Source organism: Sciurus carolinensis, chromosome X (genome assembly GCF_902686445.1).
Source record: "Sciurus carolinensis chromosome X, mSciCar1.2, whole genome shotgun sequence".
Taxonomy (NCBI): domain Eukaryota; kingdom Metazoa; phylum Chordata; class Mammalia; order Rodentia; family Sciuridae; genus Sciurus; species Sciurus carolinensis.
The window spans coordinates 109,061,795-109,076,490 of NC_062232.1; the positions used below are offsets into that span (position 1 = coordinate 109,061,795).

Genomic DNA, 14,696 nt, shown 5'->3' on the forward strand with positions numbered 1-14,696 from the left:
CAGAACAAAAACATACCTGAGAATGAAAACTCCATGGTTACTGACATATATACTGCCCACAGATATTTAGGTAGCAGCTAAAACTTGGACTTCTTGTTGAAATTCATCTTATGGTGACAATGGCCCCATCCATTGCCTGAGATTTCTAATGCTTCAAAAAGAAAAAAAATGAAAAAGTACCTGGTGTGTCAGCCAACAAGCTGAACTGTTGTTTCTTAATCTGGGGATATTCCAAGATAGTCTAAGAAATAATAAAAACTTCATTAACCAGGATGTTCAGGGAATGGGGTCCTTGTTAAAATGTTTTCTAAAATTTTGCTAACTCACATAACTGTCTTAGTAACATTAAACAATAATTTTTAGAAAAAGGTAAAAAATCATGACTCTTGTACACATATAAAAATGAACATGCGTTAAAGATTTTATTTTACTCATTAATCAACAAGGGAACCACCAGACAGATGTTATAGCCAGTTCAAAGAAAAAGTCAAAGAGCACAAATTTATCTGGAGCAAAGGAATGGAATTGCAATGGAGGCAAAACTGTTTTTTCCACAGTGGGGAAGGAAGTCAATCCAAACTCTATGGGACAAGGCAGAATTTGCATATCCATCAGTTACCTGCAATTTATAGAGGTGCAAAATAGCTCAAAGATGATGAACGGAGGCAGAAATCAGGCTGCTCCAAGAAGGTGTGCTATAGATAACTAATAGCTTTTTAAAAAAATAGTAAGCAAGCATGGTGGATGCTTTTTTCCCCTGGTTGATTTTGTGTCTTCTTATTTCTCAGTGTTATCACCTCAAATCTCATCCAGAATTCACTTCCACATAACATGCATTTCCTGAGTGCTTACTATGTGTAAGGTGTTACAGAGGAACCAAAGACAAAGGAAGATGACATTTCTTACCTTGAGTAGCTGATTGTCTGGTGGGAGAGACAGACATGCCAATACCCCCAACTGATCACTCTACAGAGGAGAATCGGTGCTGGACTAGAGGTAGGAATTAAATGTTGAGAAGAACCAGAGAGGAACGAGTTAACTGATCAAGGGCCTGGGCTGGGGGGACTGCATGATGACATTTAAGCTAGGCCTTGAGGGATGACAGAGGAAGAGGGGACCCAGGGAAAGGCCATTTTAGAGTGAGGAAGCAGCAGATTCCTGAACATAGATGGTCTTCTTAGGGAAGAGGGTGGCAAGGGTGGCAGGGAAATAGCAGGACGTTACAGAAGAGAGACTAGAGAGGAGCTTTGAGACCAGATCCTGAGGGCCCTGAAGGCTGTGCAAAGAATATGGGCTTGATTCTGATGGCTTTTGATGAGGGAGGGGAAAGCCTGATCAAACTGGTGCTTTAGAAGATGAATTGATTGTAGAATCAAGAGATGGGAGGCTGAGGGAGCAGTTAAGAGGCTAGTGTAGTATTCCTGGGGAGAGATGATGAGGGCCTTCACCAGGGTAGTGGCAAGAGGGGTAGAAGGGAGGAGAGAGGTGGCATTATCCAGGCTTGACTCCTGATTGGATCTGGGCGGTAGGAGAGAAGGAGTTGAAGAAATTTCCAGGCTTGGGAACAGTAGTGCTATTAACTAAGAAAGGAAATGTGATGCACACTGGGCATGGGGGATGGGGAGCAAGTTTATGGGAAAAGATAATGAGTCTGGTTTGAGACCCATTGGGCTTGAGGGGCTCGGTGGACATGCAATTAACAGTGAGCTGCTGGCAGCTGAGAATTCTGCTCTGGACCTATGGAGAGAGGTCAGGACTAGAGATACAGACGTGGGAGTCATCAGAACACCGGGAGTGACTGGAAACTGGGAGCTTATAGCTGAGAGCAAAGGGGCAAGGTTGACATACACATGCAGGGAGAGAGAGGTGGTGGGGGAGAACCAGAAAAAGATGAATGGGAAGAAGTGGGTGGAGAAAGATGAGACAGGGAGACTTAAGGTAGAGGTATGGGGACAGAGTGGATGGGGGGCAGCAAGAGAGGGAGAAAAGGAAGGAGGAGGAGAGAATAAAGGAGAGAGCCTGAGGGAACTGGGGAAGGGGAGATAAGCAAGGGAAAGGCTGGGAAGGGAGAGAAATTTGGAGGAGAGGGGACTGTGCCCAGAGAGATGAGATGAGGGGGAGAGAGATAAGTAGCAGGAAGAGAAAGGTGAGGAAGAGGAGGAATTAGAGTGAAATAGGGAAGAGATATTGAGAGGGAAGGGAGAAGGAAGACAGGAGGAGATAGGAAGAGAGAGGAGAGGAGCCTTGGGAAACAGGTAGGTAAAGAAATGGTGGTAGTGGTGAGGAGAGACAGAGCAAGGTGAGGACTAGACCTCAGTGAATACCCAAGTTTGGCAGGGGAGTAGCAGGAAAGAAGGACCCTAGAGAAGCCAGCTGGAATAGGGCCAGAAAATCCCGGGGAGGGCAAAGTATAAAGAAAAGGGGCAAGGGCAGCTGTGTCTCATGGCTGGTGCAGACATGGGGATAGGAGGAGGCCCAGGAAGGAAATGGGTAGATACATCTCTCCCATCCTCTCTCCCCACCTCCCTCCCTCAGGTCCAGCCACACCAGTGTCCCAGCTCTTCCTTGACTTTAGCAGGCAGTCTGCTGCCTTAGGACACTCATTCCCCTCCGTGGAATGCTCTTCTCCCAAATATATACATTACTTGTTCCTCTACCTCCTTCAGGTTGTTGAAATGTTTCTTAGCAAGGCCTACCCTGATCACTCTATTTCAAATCCCCATTTACTCACACACACCCTACACTGTCCCCATGCCCATAAGTCGTGTTGTAGACCTAACAACATGCTGTGACTAGAATGATTAAACATGCTTTTTGTCCATCTAGTCCTAGAATGTAAACACCCCAAGCCAGGCCCAGTGGCACATGACTGCAATCGTAGTAACTTGGGAGGCTGAGGCAGGAGGATTGTAAGTTCTAGGCCACACAGGCAACTTAGTAAGATCCTATTTCAAAATAAAAAAATAAAATGGACTGGGGATATAGCTCAGTGATAAAGGCCCCTGGGTTCAATCCCCAGTACCAACAAAACATAAAAGAATATAAGCACCCTGTAGGCAGGGATTTTGATCTGTCTGTTATTTGTTGAGTCCCCAGTACCTAGGTCAGTGCTGGCACATGGAGCTCAGTAGATATTTGTTTGAGTGAATAAGTGAATTATGAAAAAAGGATAAATGGAGCAAATCCCTGGTGTAACTGCCCTTTACTAAAATTTACTTCTTTGGAAAGTGGGAAACAGCAGAAAACTCTAATCGCTGTAAGGTTCTGTTCAGCTCAACTTTGTTGTGAAGGGTTTTAGCTAATAAGTTGAAGGGTTTTGAGACAAGCTTATTGGATAAAGCTCTGTTTCTTGATACCTCGTTTTTTCTAGAAGGTAAATTGACTGTGTGCCATGATTGTCAACAGCAAGAACTGAGCCCTGGCTGGTGAAAGGAGTGGTAGGACATGGGAATGGCAGACTAATAGGAAGGGCCAAGGAGAGAAATGTGTGTTTTTTTTTTTTTTCCCCTCTGAGGCGCCGGGGATTCGAACCCCAGTCCTTGTGCATGCTAGGCGAGTGCTCTCCAAGAGGAGTCATTCCTTCAGCTCCAAATGTGTGGTTTTTGATGGAACTTTGTCACAGTACAAGGAGTATTACACCTGGTTTGGAGGGAGGGGAGCCTCTTGCCACGTTCAATAGATGCATTATGCTCAACTTGGAGGCAGAAGAGAGTACTTTTGAAGGACTTAGAAAGAAAGCATATGCATTTTTTGGAGAGCTTAAAGCTTAAATTGGCTGCATCACTCAAATCCTTCAGTACCCATGGTTTAGAGAGAAGATAAGAAAAAGACCCCCAGTCATCTTTCTGTGTGCTCGCTGCTCATGTATAGGTATGTCCTTCTAATTGTAGTTGCTTAAGCTAAGTACATGCAGAAAAATATACTGTCATCTCATTTGTCTACAGTAGATTGAATTTTCCTCGAACACTCAAGCATGTATGTCTTTGAAGATAATTTAAAAATCACTCTAGGTGATTAACAGTGTCCTCATCTCCATCCTGAAACGTATGGATTCCTGGAAAGCTGGTTTGCTCTTGTCTCTATTTGGACTTTTGTTTTCCATAGCAGGCTGACTTGCGAGAGACTGCTTTAAAGTTTTGATACTATAATTACCTTTATTTAAACATTTCTGTTTAAGAGGTAGGTAAAGCAGCTGCTCTTGTTCTGAGTTTTGACTTTTGGGGATTCTTTTTTCACCAGGGGGAGTGGCCACAGCAGGTCCTAGCTGGTGGTGAGTGGCTGTCATGATCTCTACAGCACCGCTCTACAGCGGCGTGCACAACTGGACCAGTTCTGACCGGATTCGCATGTGTGGCATCAACGAGGAGAGGTGAGGAGACTTCCACGGTGGCTGCTGCCAGCCTTCAGTGAGCAGTACCTGGTCACAGGGAGGTAACCACATGTAATATGTCCTGGGGAGGAGACTCTTGCTTATTTCTAATTTTCCTGAGATGGGCTGGGGTTGGGACTGTGGGAGTGACCTGCTGTCATTCTGTCCCTATTCAGATAAAGGTAAGGAGGTCAGCATATGAACTTTGTTAGCTACTCCTTGTCTACTCATTAAGAACTGTCAGATTGTAGAAGAAAGGGGAAGCCCAGGTGATTGCAGTTTTTATTTCCTATGTCAAAGTTTGGTGCTCAAGGATAAGTATAAGGTATTTTCAATCCTTGACCTAGGACTGGATGAAAGGTGGTTTCATTGAGTGGTTTTTTTTTACTAGGAACTGATAGTGGGTGTTCTTGTGACCAGTGCTTTCCTGCCTTATGAAGCTAACGAAGATTTACAGTGAGTTCCTTATGAAGTATCAAAGGGAGATTAGACTACCAAACAGTTGTTTTGTTTTGTTTTGTTTTGCTTTGGTACCAGGGATTGAACCCAGGGGTGTTTAACTACTAAGCCACATCCCCAGCCCTTTTTATTTTTTATTTTGAGGCAGGGTCTCACTAAATCACTTAGGGCCTTTCTAAGTTGCTGAGGCTGGCCTTGAACTTGCAATCCTCTTCCCTCAACCTCCAGAGTCACTGGTGTTACAGGCATGTGCCACCACATCCCGTGAGACTGCTGAATGTTTTTAACACAAAATTGAGTGTTACTGGGCTGGTGCTGTAGCTCAGTGGCAGAATGCTTGCCTAGCATGTGTGAGGTACTGGGTTTGATCTTCAGCACCACATAAAAATAAACAAATAAAATAAAGGCACTCTGTCCATCTACAAATACAAAAATAAATTTTAAAAAATCGAGTGTTAATGATCTTGTGTATTTTCAGTTTTCTGTTCATCAGAATATTTGGTTGACCAAGATTGGCGTAGCCTGATCATGCCCCATACCGAGGGCACCCAAAAGGACCTTTAGATTTTATATTTGACTTTTTTAACCCTTGACCAAAGAGCTATCTGTGATAGCTGTAGGGCCTCTTCCATTTTATGAGAAGGCTTGGCTCCTCCATAGTTGGTGGTGTTTTGCTGCCATTTCAATCCACTGATGCTTTAAATTCAGATATATCAGATAAATCACCTAGAACGCAGACTTGTCCTAGGATTCAAGATCTGGCATTTCTTGGGTGAATCTAAGAAGTATTTGTGTTCAGGGCCATTCTGGGAGTATTGGTAATTTTGAGAGGAAAAAGAATGTCTCTGAACCTAGTGGTGCACGCCTGTAATCCCAACAGCTCAGGAGGCTGAGGCAGGAGGATTGCAAGTTGAAAGCCAGCCTCAGCAACTTAGCGAGGACCTAAGCAATTTAGTGAAACCCTGTCTCTAAATAAAATATAAAAAGGCTAGGGATGTGGCTCAGTGGTTAATAAGCACCCCAAGGTTCAATCCATGGTACTAAAAAAAAAAAGAATTAATGTCTTTGTTTTTATCTGCTTTTTTGTGGTACTGGGGATGGAACCCAGGACCTTGGAATGCTAAGCACGCAGTCTACCACTGAGCCACACCACCTGCACTGTGTTTTTAATCTGCTTTTTTCTTCTGTTACTAACTGGAAAAGTGTGCACTTGTCTGAGGTTAAAGTTAGGAGAATAGACCTTTTTATTTTCTTAAGCCATTAGTGCCTGATAGCTTAATGTTCTCCATACCAAGGAATAAGTTAGAGATGGACTTAAAAGGAATTTAATTTAGAATCCAAAAGTCAAGACCAAGGAAAATAAGACAGAATTCTTCTGAGAGGCAGCAGAAGAAAGGTATTTTCCTTGCATATGAAGTATGCTATTAGATAATCTGTAAGAGATGATCTATGGCAAGGCAGGGGGTGGCGTTTGTTGATTTCTGTATTTACTGGCAGGTTATGTTGATCTCGTTAAAGTAGTTGTTACTTTGATACAGAGATGTGGACCAGAGCCTTCAAAAAACCAGTAGAGCCAGACGTGGTGGTGCATGCATGTAATCTTAGTGATTATGGCAGCTGAGGCAGGAGGAACTCAAGTTTAAGGCCACCCTGAGAAACTTTATTTTTCTTAATAAAATTTAAAAAAGGGGTCTGGGGAATATAGTTCAGTGACAGAGTACTCCTGGGTTCTGTCCCCAGTACCACAAAAGAATAGTCAACAGTGAAACTTGATACACTGTCCACTCTACATCCCCACCATGAAAGGAGCAGAAAGCGGACTGAAAATCTGATTTTCCCTTCTTACGGACCTTTCTTGGGATGTTGAATTACCAAATATGCCATGTGGTTAAGATGGCCTTTTAAGTGTTGTCACTTCTGATCTCATCCACCCTTTATTGTCACCTTCTCGCCACAGTCTAGACTGTGCTAAACCTGATTTCAAAAATGTGATCTCACCTTATTTAAAAGCCATCTTCCTCCACCCTTTTCGATAAGCAGAACTTAGAAATTTGGGATATAAAACTGCACCTCAGGGTTAACTGTCAAAGTTATGCTGTAGAAACCTGTATGGCTTCACCAGTTGCAGTTGAGGACCTCAGAACGGGACGTGGGCTTTCTGCTGTCCCCATATGGCCAACTGTAGTCAAACTCCCAGCTAAATCTGCTTGCTTGCTTGCTTCGTTTCTAACATTACTTCATTCCTTCGTTCAATAAACATCTATTAACACAACGAGAGCGAACCAGTAGTCATGGTATGTTGATGGTGAGTGCTATAGAGTGGCTTGTACTGGTCCTATGGGAGTCTAGATGCAAGAGTGACAAACTTCCTGGGGAATAAGGGAAGGCAGTGCCATCTGAACCCAGGCTAGAGGGATGAGTAGGAGTTGGAGGTGAGGACCGATATTTCCCTGGAACAGTAAGAGAGGGTAGTGTGTTTGGAGAAGGCTCTGGCTGGAGTGAAGGTGGTGTTCGATGGGTGTTGAAACTGGAGGCTGGGAAAGTTTGCAAGGTCTGGGTGGTAATGAGCCTCGGGCTTGCTGGGTTGTACATTTCTCTTATGAGTAGTCCAGGTCCAACAGGAATGGATAAAGATCTGGTTCAACAGTGGTGCTACCCCCTAAGAATTAGGAAAATGGCCCTGAGAGGTCATGGCCATTTCTGAAGTTCAGTAAAGCATTGAGCATACCAGCCCAGTGTCCTCTGGTGGGAAGAAACAGGAGGATTGATTGTCAGTTCTGACTAAAGGCTTCTTTGACTCCTACTTCCCACTCACCTGCATCCTCTTAACCTGGCTCAGTTAACCTAGCTCATCCCAGGACCCCATCCCCTACAAACCAGGTTCATCTCTCAATGGAAAAGTTCAAACGTTCGCTCAGCTTTGCACTCCCCTCTCCTTAAGAGGACTAGAACTGTGGCTGCACAACATTTTCCCAGAGCCTTGGGGGCCAGCACTCGGGTGGGTATGGCTGCTCCTGCTGCCACTGCTACTTTCTCAGCTTCTAGTCCTGGCTTTTCAGTTCTCTGGTGGCTGCTTGCTAGTGAGAGTGGGGTTTCTGCTTTCAAGTGTGATTTCAGGCGGGGTGGGAGCCCAGCAAGGGGGGTGAACACGTAGATTGCTCCCCTTTGTATGGTCAGGAGGGGAAAGAATGTAAATAAATGGTGCCTTCCCTTGTGGGGTTGGCAAAGGGGGGCTGCTGCTAGTTTCCCCTCGCCACCACCACCATCCTCCCCCCAAGTCATCCCTGGCAAGTCTAGTTGGAACATGCTTCCCCTGGCCCAAGGCTGGGTATAGGTCTTGCTTTTCTGGTCTCTCAGGAGTTGCTGTGAAAATATGTTTTCCCTTTCCCTCAGGCCCTCCCTTCCTCCCCTTCCTCAAGACTCCCCGGACTGCCTCAAAAGCCCTTGCCTTAAATTCATTTCTGTTTGTTACCAACAGTCATTTCCAGCAGTGGAACCCTCCCACTTCTGCCAGCCTAGCAGCCTTTTAAAGGGGACAAGCCTTTCCCCCTCAATTAGCCCTTTCTGGAGCCCTGAAAAGATGGGGAGAGGCCTGCAGTGATCCCCCTTGCCTTTTTTGCTTCTCTTGCCCCAGGTACAATTTGGGAGCCCGTGTTGCAGTGGGTGGGAGGGATTTATTAGCAGGACAGTCCCCCTTCTTGTTGGGGTTGGCTGCAGGCACCCTGACTGCCCTTTGGCTAGGGTGTCTGATGAAGTGGGGGCCGGCTTCTACAAGGCCTGTCTTGGAGCTCAAGTGAAGCTGTAAAGAAGAGGTATGAACCCAAATGTGGTAATTTCCCCAGGGGCATGCAGAGTAGTCCTATGCTTTGTCCACCCAGCTGCGACATTTATGTTGGGGCTTTATTCTTTGACCAGCCCTCCTCCTTGGCCACACCCACCCAGGCTTCTGCCCCAGTTGTCCTCCGTAGGGCAGGGGTAGATGTTCTCAGTGTTATACCAAACTTTGGGCGTTTGTCTTCTCTTCAACTTCACCTTTCCAGTCTGATCCTCCCCCGCAACCCTGTCAGGATGTACCATTTTCTTAGATTCTTACCCGAAAATTGGAGAAAACATAATGAGCAGGTGGGAGTACAGTTGAGTTTTCCTCCTTCGGGACCCAGCTCTCTGGCCTTGAGCCCTTCCCCTGGAGTATACCAAGCTGAACTTGGGATCTGTGGTCTTGAGAGCCTCCTGTTGGTTTCGTTTGTTTGTTATTTCCACAATCCCAGAGTGCTGGGGACTCGAACCCGGGCCTCCAGCATGAGAGGCAGGCACTCTACAAGATGGGCTATATGGCCTGCACTGAGAGCCTCCTGTTGGGATGGGAGAGAATGTGTTGGTGCTGAGAGGTTGAAGGGAGAGTAGGGGGCCGCCAGGGGATGGGGGGGTAGGCTGTGGGTAGAAGAAGGATAGAAGGGAGGGCACTGGCTAGAGCTGGGCAGAACCCTAGAGGAAAAGAAGTAGTGTCCTTAAAGTGCCTCTCAGCACCCAGTGATCTGGTGGCCTTGAATCAGTATCATTGCACGTGCTGGTAAATGTGTATTGGCTCTAGGCAGGTTCATCAGGTGAACAGGTGATGATTCAGATTTAGACTGGACCTGCAAACATGATGGGGGTGGGGATTTGTTTTAGAAAAGGATTATCTATTTGGTATCTTCAGCCAGCTTCCCTTATAGTCTTGAAATAAGATCATATTTGAAAGAAAAACATGCCTTTTGAGGCCTGCAGTGACTCACATCTCTCTCCCCTTTGGGCAGTGTCCTGTATATCCCGGATGGTCACCTTGACTGGTAAGCTCTAGGGAAAAGGTGAAAGTGTTGGAGATACTCCACATTCCTGGCAAGAGCCCTAGAAAATAGGATAAGCAGCCCAAAGTGGGGAGCCTAGTGAGACTGGACTCCTTTGTAGGAACTTGCAAAGTTGAGTATGGAGATTCTACTTTGCATCCTGGACACGCACCCCCTCCTCTCCGCATTACTTGCAGTGGCCCTCAAGCCACCACGGGAAGTGAGACAGGAAGGTTTTATGGGAACTCAGGCAGGCATAGAACCTTCTGGGTAAGAAGTGGTGGCTCCAAGACTGAGCCTCTTGTCCCTTCTCTGGTTTTGTCTCCCATGCCAGAAGAGCACCTCTTTCTGATGAGGAGTCCACGACAGGTGACTGCCAGCACTTTGGGTCTCAGGAGTTTTGTGTCAGCAGCAGTTTTTCCAAGGTAAGGGGCTATGTGGTGCCATACACCATCCGGCAAAAGGTTGGAACTGAGCTGCCTGGCGGTATGCCCAGCTTGCTATCCCAAGAAGGGGAACAGGAAGGAACAGGGTATATCCTGGGAGTTGCTATAGGTGGGACAGAGATTGGCCAGCTGCCCCTGGCTTCTGCCAAGACCTACTTGGTTGAGTAGCAGAGAGGAGCAGAAGTTGCCTCTCAGGGGTCTCAGGACACTTGCACCAACCATAGGGAGCTTGCTAAGATGGACATGCTGTTCTATCATTGCAGGTGGAGCTCACAGCAGTTGGAAGTGGCAGCAATGCCCGGGGGGCAGACCCAGATGGTAGTGCGACAGAAAAACTTGGACACAAGCCAGAAGACCAGCCTGATGATCCCCAGCCAAAAATGGACTATGCTGGGAATGCAACAGAGGCTGAGGGCCTCCTGGTGCCACTGAGCAGCCCCGGAGACGGGCTTAAGCTGCCCACTCCTGACAGCGCAGAGGCTGGCAGTAACAGGGCTGACTGCTCCTGGACTCCCCTCTGCACCCAAATGAGCAAACAGGTTGACTGCTCACCAGCTGGCGTAAAGGCCTTGGACTCTCGGCACGGTGTTGGAGACAAGAACACTTTCATTTTGGCAACTCTGGGAACTGGAGTCCCCGTGGAGGGGACCCTGCCTCTGGTTACCACTAACTTCAGTCCACTGCCGGCCCCTATCTGTCCTGCACCTGGTTCGGCCTCTGTCCCCCCATCTGTTCCAGATCCATTCCAGGTTCCCCTCTCCGTCCCAGCCCCGGTACCCCATTCTGGACTAGTACCGGTTCAAGTTGCCACCTCGGTTCCGGCTCCTTCCCCTCCCCTAGCACCAGTCCCAGCTCTGGCTCCAGCGCCACCCTCAGTGCCCACTCTCATTTCTGATTCGAACCCTCTTTCTGTCTCGGCCTCAGTCTTGGTGCCTGTACCAGCATCTGCTCCCCCCTCAGGCCCGGTTCCCCTGTCGGCTCCTGCTCCTACTCCTCTCTCGGTCCCAGTTTCAGCACCACCCTTGGCTCTGATTCAGGCTCCTGTGCCTCCTTCAGCTCCCACCTTGGTCCTTGCTCCTGTCCCCACTCCAGTTCTGGCTCCCATGCCAGCATCCACACCTCCAGCAGCCCCTGCCCCTCCATCTGTGCCGATGCCCACCCCAACCCCATCCTCCGGCCCGCCTTCTACCCCTACCCTTATTCCTGCCTTTGCTCCTACACCAGTGCCTGCACCCACCCCGGCCCCAATCTTCACTCCAGCCCCCACGCCCATGCCGGCTGCCACACCAACTGCCATCCCCACCTCGGCACCCATCCCGGCCTCCTTCAGTTTGAGTCGAGTGTGTTTTCCTGCAGCTCAGGCACCAGCTATGCAAAAAGTCCCCCTGTCCTTTCAGCCAGGGACAGTGCTGACCCCGAGCCAGCCGCTGGTATACATCCCGCCTCCAAGCTGTGGGCAACCGCTTAGTGTGGCCACACTGCCAACTACCCTGGGGGTCTCGTCCACTCTTACACTCCCTGTCCTGCCGTCCTACCTGCAGGACAGGTGTCTCCCAGGCGTGCTGGCCTCCCCAGAGCTCCGGTCCTACCCATATGCATTCTCTGTGGCCCGGCCTCTGACTTCAGATTCTAAGCTGGTCTCTCTGGAGGTGAACAGGCTCCCCTGCACTTCCCCATCTGGCAGTACCACCACCCAGCCTGCATCTGATGGGGCCCCTGGGCCTTTGGCAGATACCTCCCTTGCCACTGCTTCTGCCAAGGTGCTTCCAACTCCACAGCCTTTGCTGCCAGCCCCCAGCGGGAGCTCAGCCCCACCACACCCTGCCAAGATGCCAGGTGGCACTGAGCAACAAACAGAAGGGACTTCCGTTACCTTCTCTCCCCTCAAGTCGCCTCCACAGCTGGAGCGAGAGATGGCCTCTCCGCCCGAGTGCAGTGAGATGCCCCTTGACCTCTCCTCCAAGTCCAACCGTCAGAAGCTTCCATTGCCGAACCAGCGCAAAACACCTCCCATGCCCGTGTTGACCCCCGTGCACACCAGCAGCAAGGCCCTCCTCTCCACGGTCCTGTCTAGGTCTCAGCGCACAACCCAGGCTGCTGGCAGCAATGTCACCTCCTGCTTGGGCTCCACTTCCTCACCCTTCGTCATCTTTCCTGAGATCGTGAGGAATGGTGACCCAAGCACCTGGGTAAAAAACTCAACTGCGCTGATCAGCACCATTCCTGGCACCTATGTGGGAGTGGCCAACCCAGTGCCTGCATCCCTGCTGCTGAACAAAGACCCGAACTTGGGTCTCAATCGAGACCCCCGCCATCTCCCCAAGCAAGAGCCCATCTCCATTATTGATCAAGGAGAGCCCAAGAGCACTGGTGCCACATGTGGTAAGAAGGGCAGCCAGTCTGGTGCTGAGGGACAGCCAAGCACAGTCAAAACACGTTATACCCCAGCCCGCATTGCCCCTGGGCTGCCAGGGTGCCAAAGCAAGGAGCTCTCTTTGTGGAAACCTACAGGGCCGGCAAATATTTATCCACGGTGTTCAGTCAATGGGAAACCCACCAGCACTCAGGTCCTGCCTGTTGGCTGGTCACCATACCACCAGGCATCTCTGCTTTCCATTGGCATTTCCAGTGCCGGGCAGCTGACCCCCAGTCAGGGAGTGCCAATCAGGCCCACCAGCGTTGTTTCTGAGTTTTCTGGTGTGCCATCTCTTGGCTCCAGTGAAACTGTGCATGGACTTCCCGAGGGGCAGCCACGGCCTGGGGGTCCTTTTGCTCCAGAGCAGGACACTGTCACAAAAAACAAAACTTGCCGGATTGCTGCCAAGCCTTATGAAGAACAAGTTAACCCTGTCCTTCTGACTCTCAGTCCTCAGACAGGGACCCTGGCACTGTCTGTTCAGTCTAGTAGTGGGGACATTAGAGTAAATCAGGGGACTGAGGAATCAGAGAGCCACCTCTGCTCTGATAGCACTCCTAAGATGGAAGGCCCCCAGGCGGCTTGTGGTCTGAAGCTGGCAGGAGACACGAAGCCTAAGAACCAAGTGCTGGCCACCTACATGTCCCATGAGCTGGTCCTGGCCGCCCCCCAGAACCTGCGCAACATGCCCGAGCTGCCTTTGCTACCTCATGACGGCCACCCCCAGGAACTCATCTTGGATGTGGTACCGGGCAGCAAGAGGGGCTCCAGCACAGAGCTTTCGCAGCTTGGAAGCCAGGTGGATCTAGGGCGGGTGAAAATGGAGAAGGTGGATGGTGATGTGGTCTTCAATCTAGCCACCTGCTTCCGGGCCGATGGCCTTCCAGCACCTCCCCAGAGGGGCCAGCCTGAAGCACGGCCTAAGGCCGGGCAGGCTCGAGTGAAACGGGAAAGTGTCGGGGTCTTTGCTTGCAAGAACAAGTGGCAGCCAGATGAAGTGCCAGAATCTCTGCCACCAAAGAAAATGAAGTGTGGCAAAGAGAAGGAAGGCGAGGAGCAGCAGCAGCAGCCACAAGCCAAGCCCACAGTTCGGAGTTCTCTGGGATCCAAGGTAAGTGCCAGTGGCCAGGCTCAAGTCAAGGGTGGGCCAGGACCCTGCCAGTCTGCTTCACTCTGCAGATCTCAACTGCATTTGATTCCTGCCCCATGGCACCGTGTTCCTGAGTGGCTGTGTGAACTGTGGTGATTGGAGCACTTTGGTAAAGGGGATAATGACCCGCCGTCTCCTTTCTAAGTCATGTTGTCTTTACATGGTGTTTTTGTCTGGGGCAGGGCAGGCTTGTATTTTGTGGGAGGTAGGAATGATTCCATCCCAGGGGCTAGGGAAGCTGTTGTCCCAAATGAGGTTGGCAAGCAGAAGAAGGTATTGATGAGGGAGCCCAATTACTGACAAGGCTTTTCCCTGAATGACCATTCTTCCTTGTCCTTTGACAAGAAGACTGACTACTGGCCTCGAGAACTGGGGGCCCAGGGAGGGAAAGGGCCTTTTACAGGGCTGTTCTTTGCGCCCTTGGGGAGCCTGCTAGGATTTGCTTGGAGTCATGTGGGGTCAGATCCCATTTGGCTTCCAGGCTAATCCACTGGTTTGCTATACCGTTCAAGCTTGAGGTGGCAGCTTTGGGTTTTGGCATGTTGAGAAGTTAGTTGGTGAGCAAGGCAGATGCTGTGGGAAGAAGCAGACTTCTAGGCAAAAAGGTGGGCCAGGATCTCTTGACTTGAGTCTTTGGGTTCTCTGGAGGAGATTCAGAGGCCACTGGTGATCCAAGGAGATTCTTAAAACAGTTGAGGACAGGTTTCATTCTACATATGGAGCAATTTGAAGTTGTATTAATAAGGCTTCAGATTGGATGTTGATATACACTAAGGGACAGATTTCTAGCCAGGGCACCATTAATTTATTGGTGCTACCAGTTCTTAGTCAATTTTAGACCATAGACTGCTTTGAGAAGTTGATAAGAGCAGTGGACCTTGTCCCCAGAAATAGAACCTCAGGACTTTGCCAATGATTTCAGGGGGTTCATAGACCTACCCCCTCCCCAAAGCTCACACATAGACTCCTAGGGACACCTGGAATGGAGATTGGGTGGGTCTTCCTCAGTGATCTCACATCCACCCCCTCT

At 49.2% G+C, this 14,696-nt stretch overlaps 1 protein-coding gene across 8 annotated transcripts in view; it reads left to right on the forward strand.

Moving 5' to 3' along the window:
- Positions 1-14,696, forward strand: part of Bcorl1 (BCL6 corepressor like 1) — a 66,586-nt gene that overhangs the window by 16,982 nt on the left and 34,908 nt on the right. For 6 of the 8 annotated variants that reach the window (XM_047536597.1, XM_047536593.1, XM_047536599.1 and 3 more), the window contains 3 exons: positions 4,240-4,369; positions 9,989-10,079; positions 10,364-13,627. In XM_047536597.1, coding sequence (XP_047392553.1) covers positions 4,284-4,369; positions 9,989-10,079; positions 10,364-13,627 — 3,441 coding nt within the window. In that variant the 5' untranslated portion in view covers positions 4,240-4,283. Of the gene's footprint in view, positions 1-788; positions 997-4,239; positions 4,370-4,760; positions 4,826-9,988; positions 10,080-10,363; positions 13,628-14,696 lie in introns of those variants that run through there. The other 2 variants (XM_047536594.1, XM_047536600.1) reach the window with 2 other exon arrangements.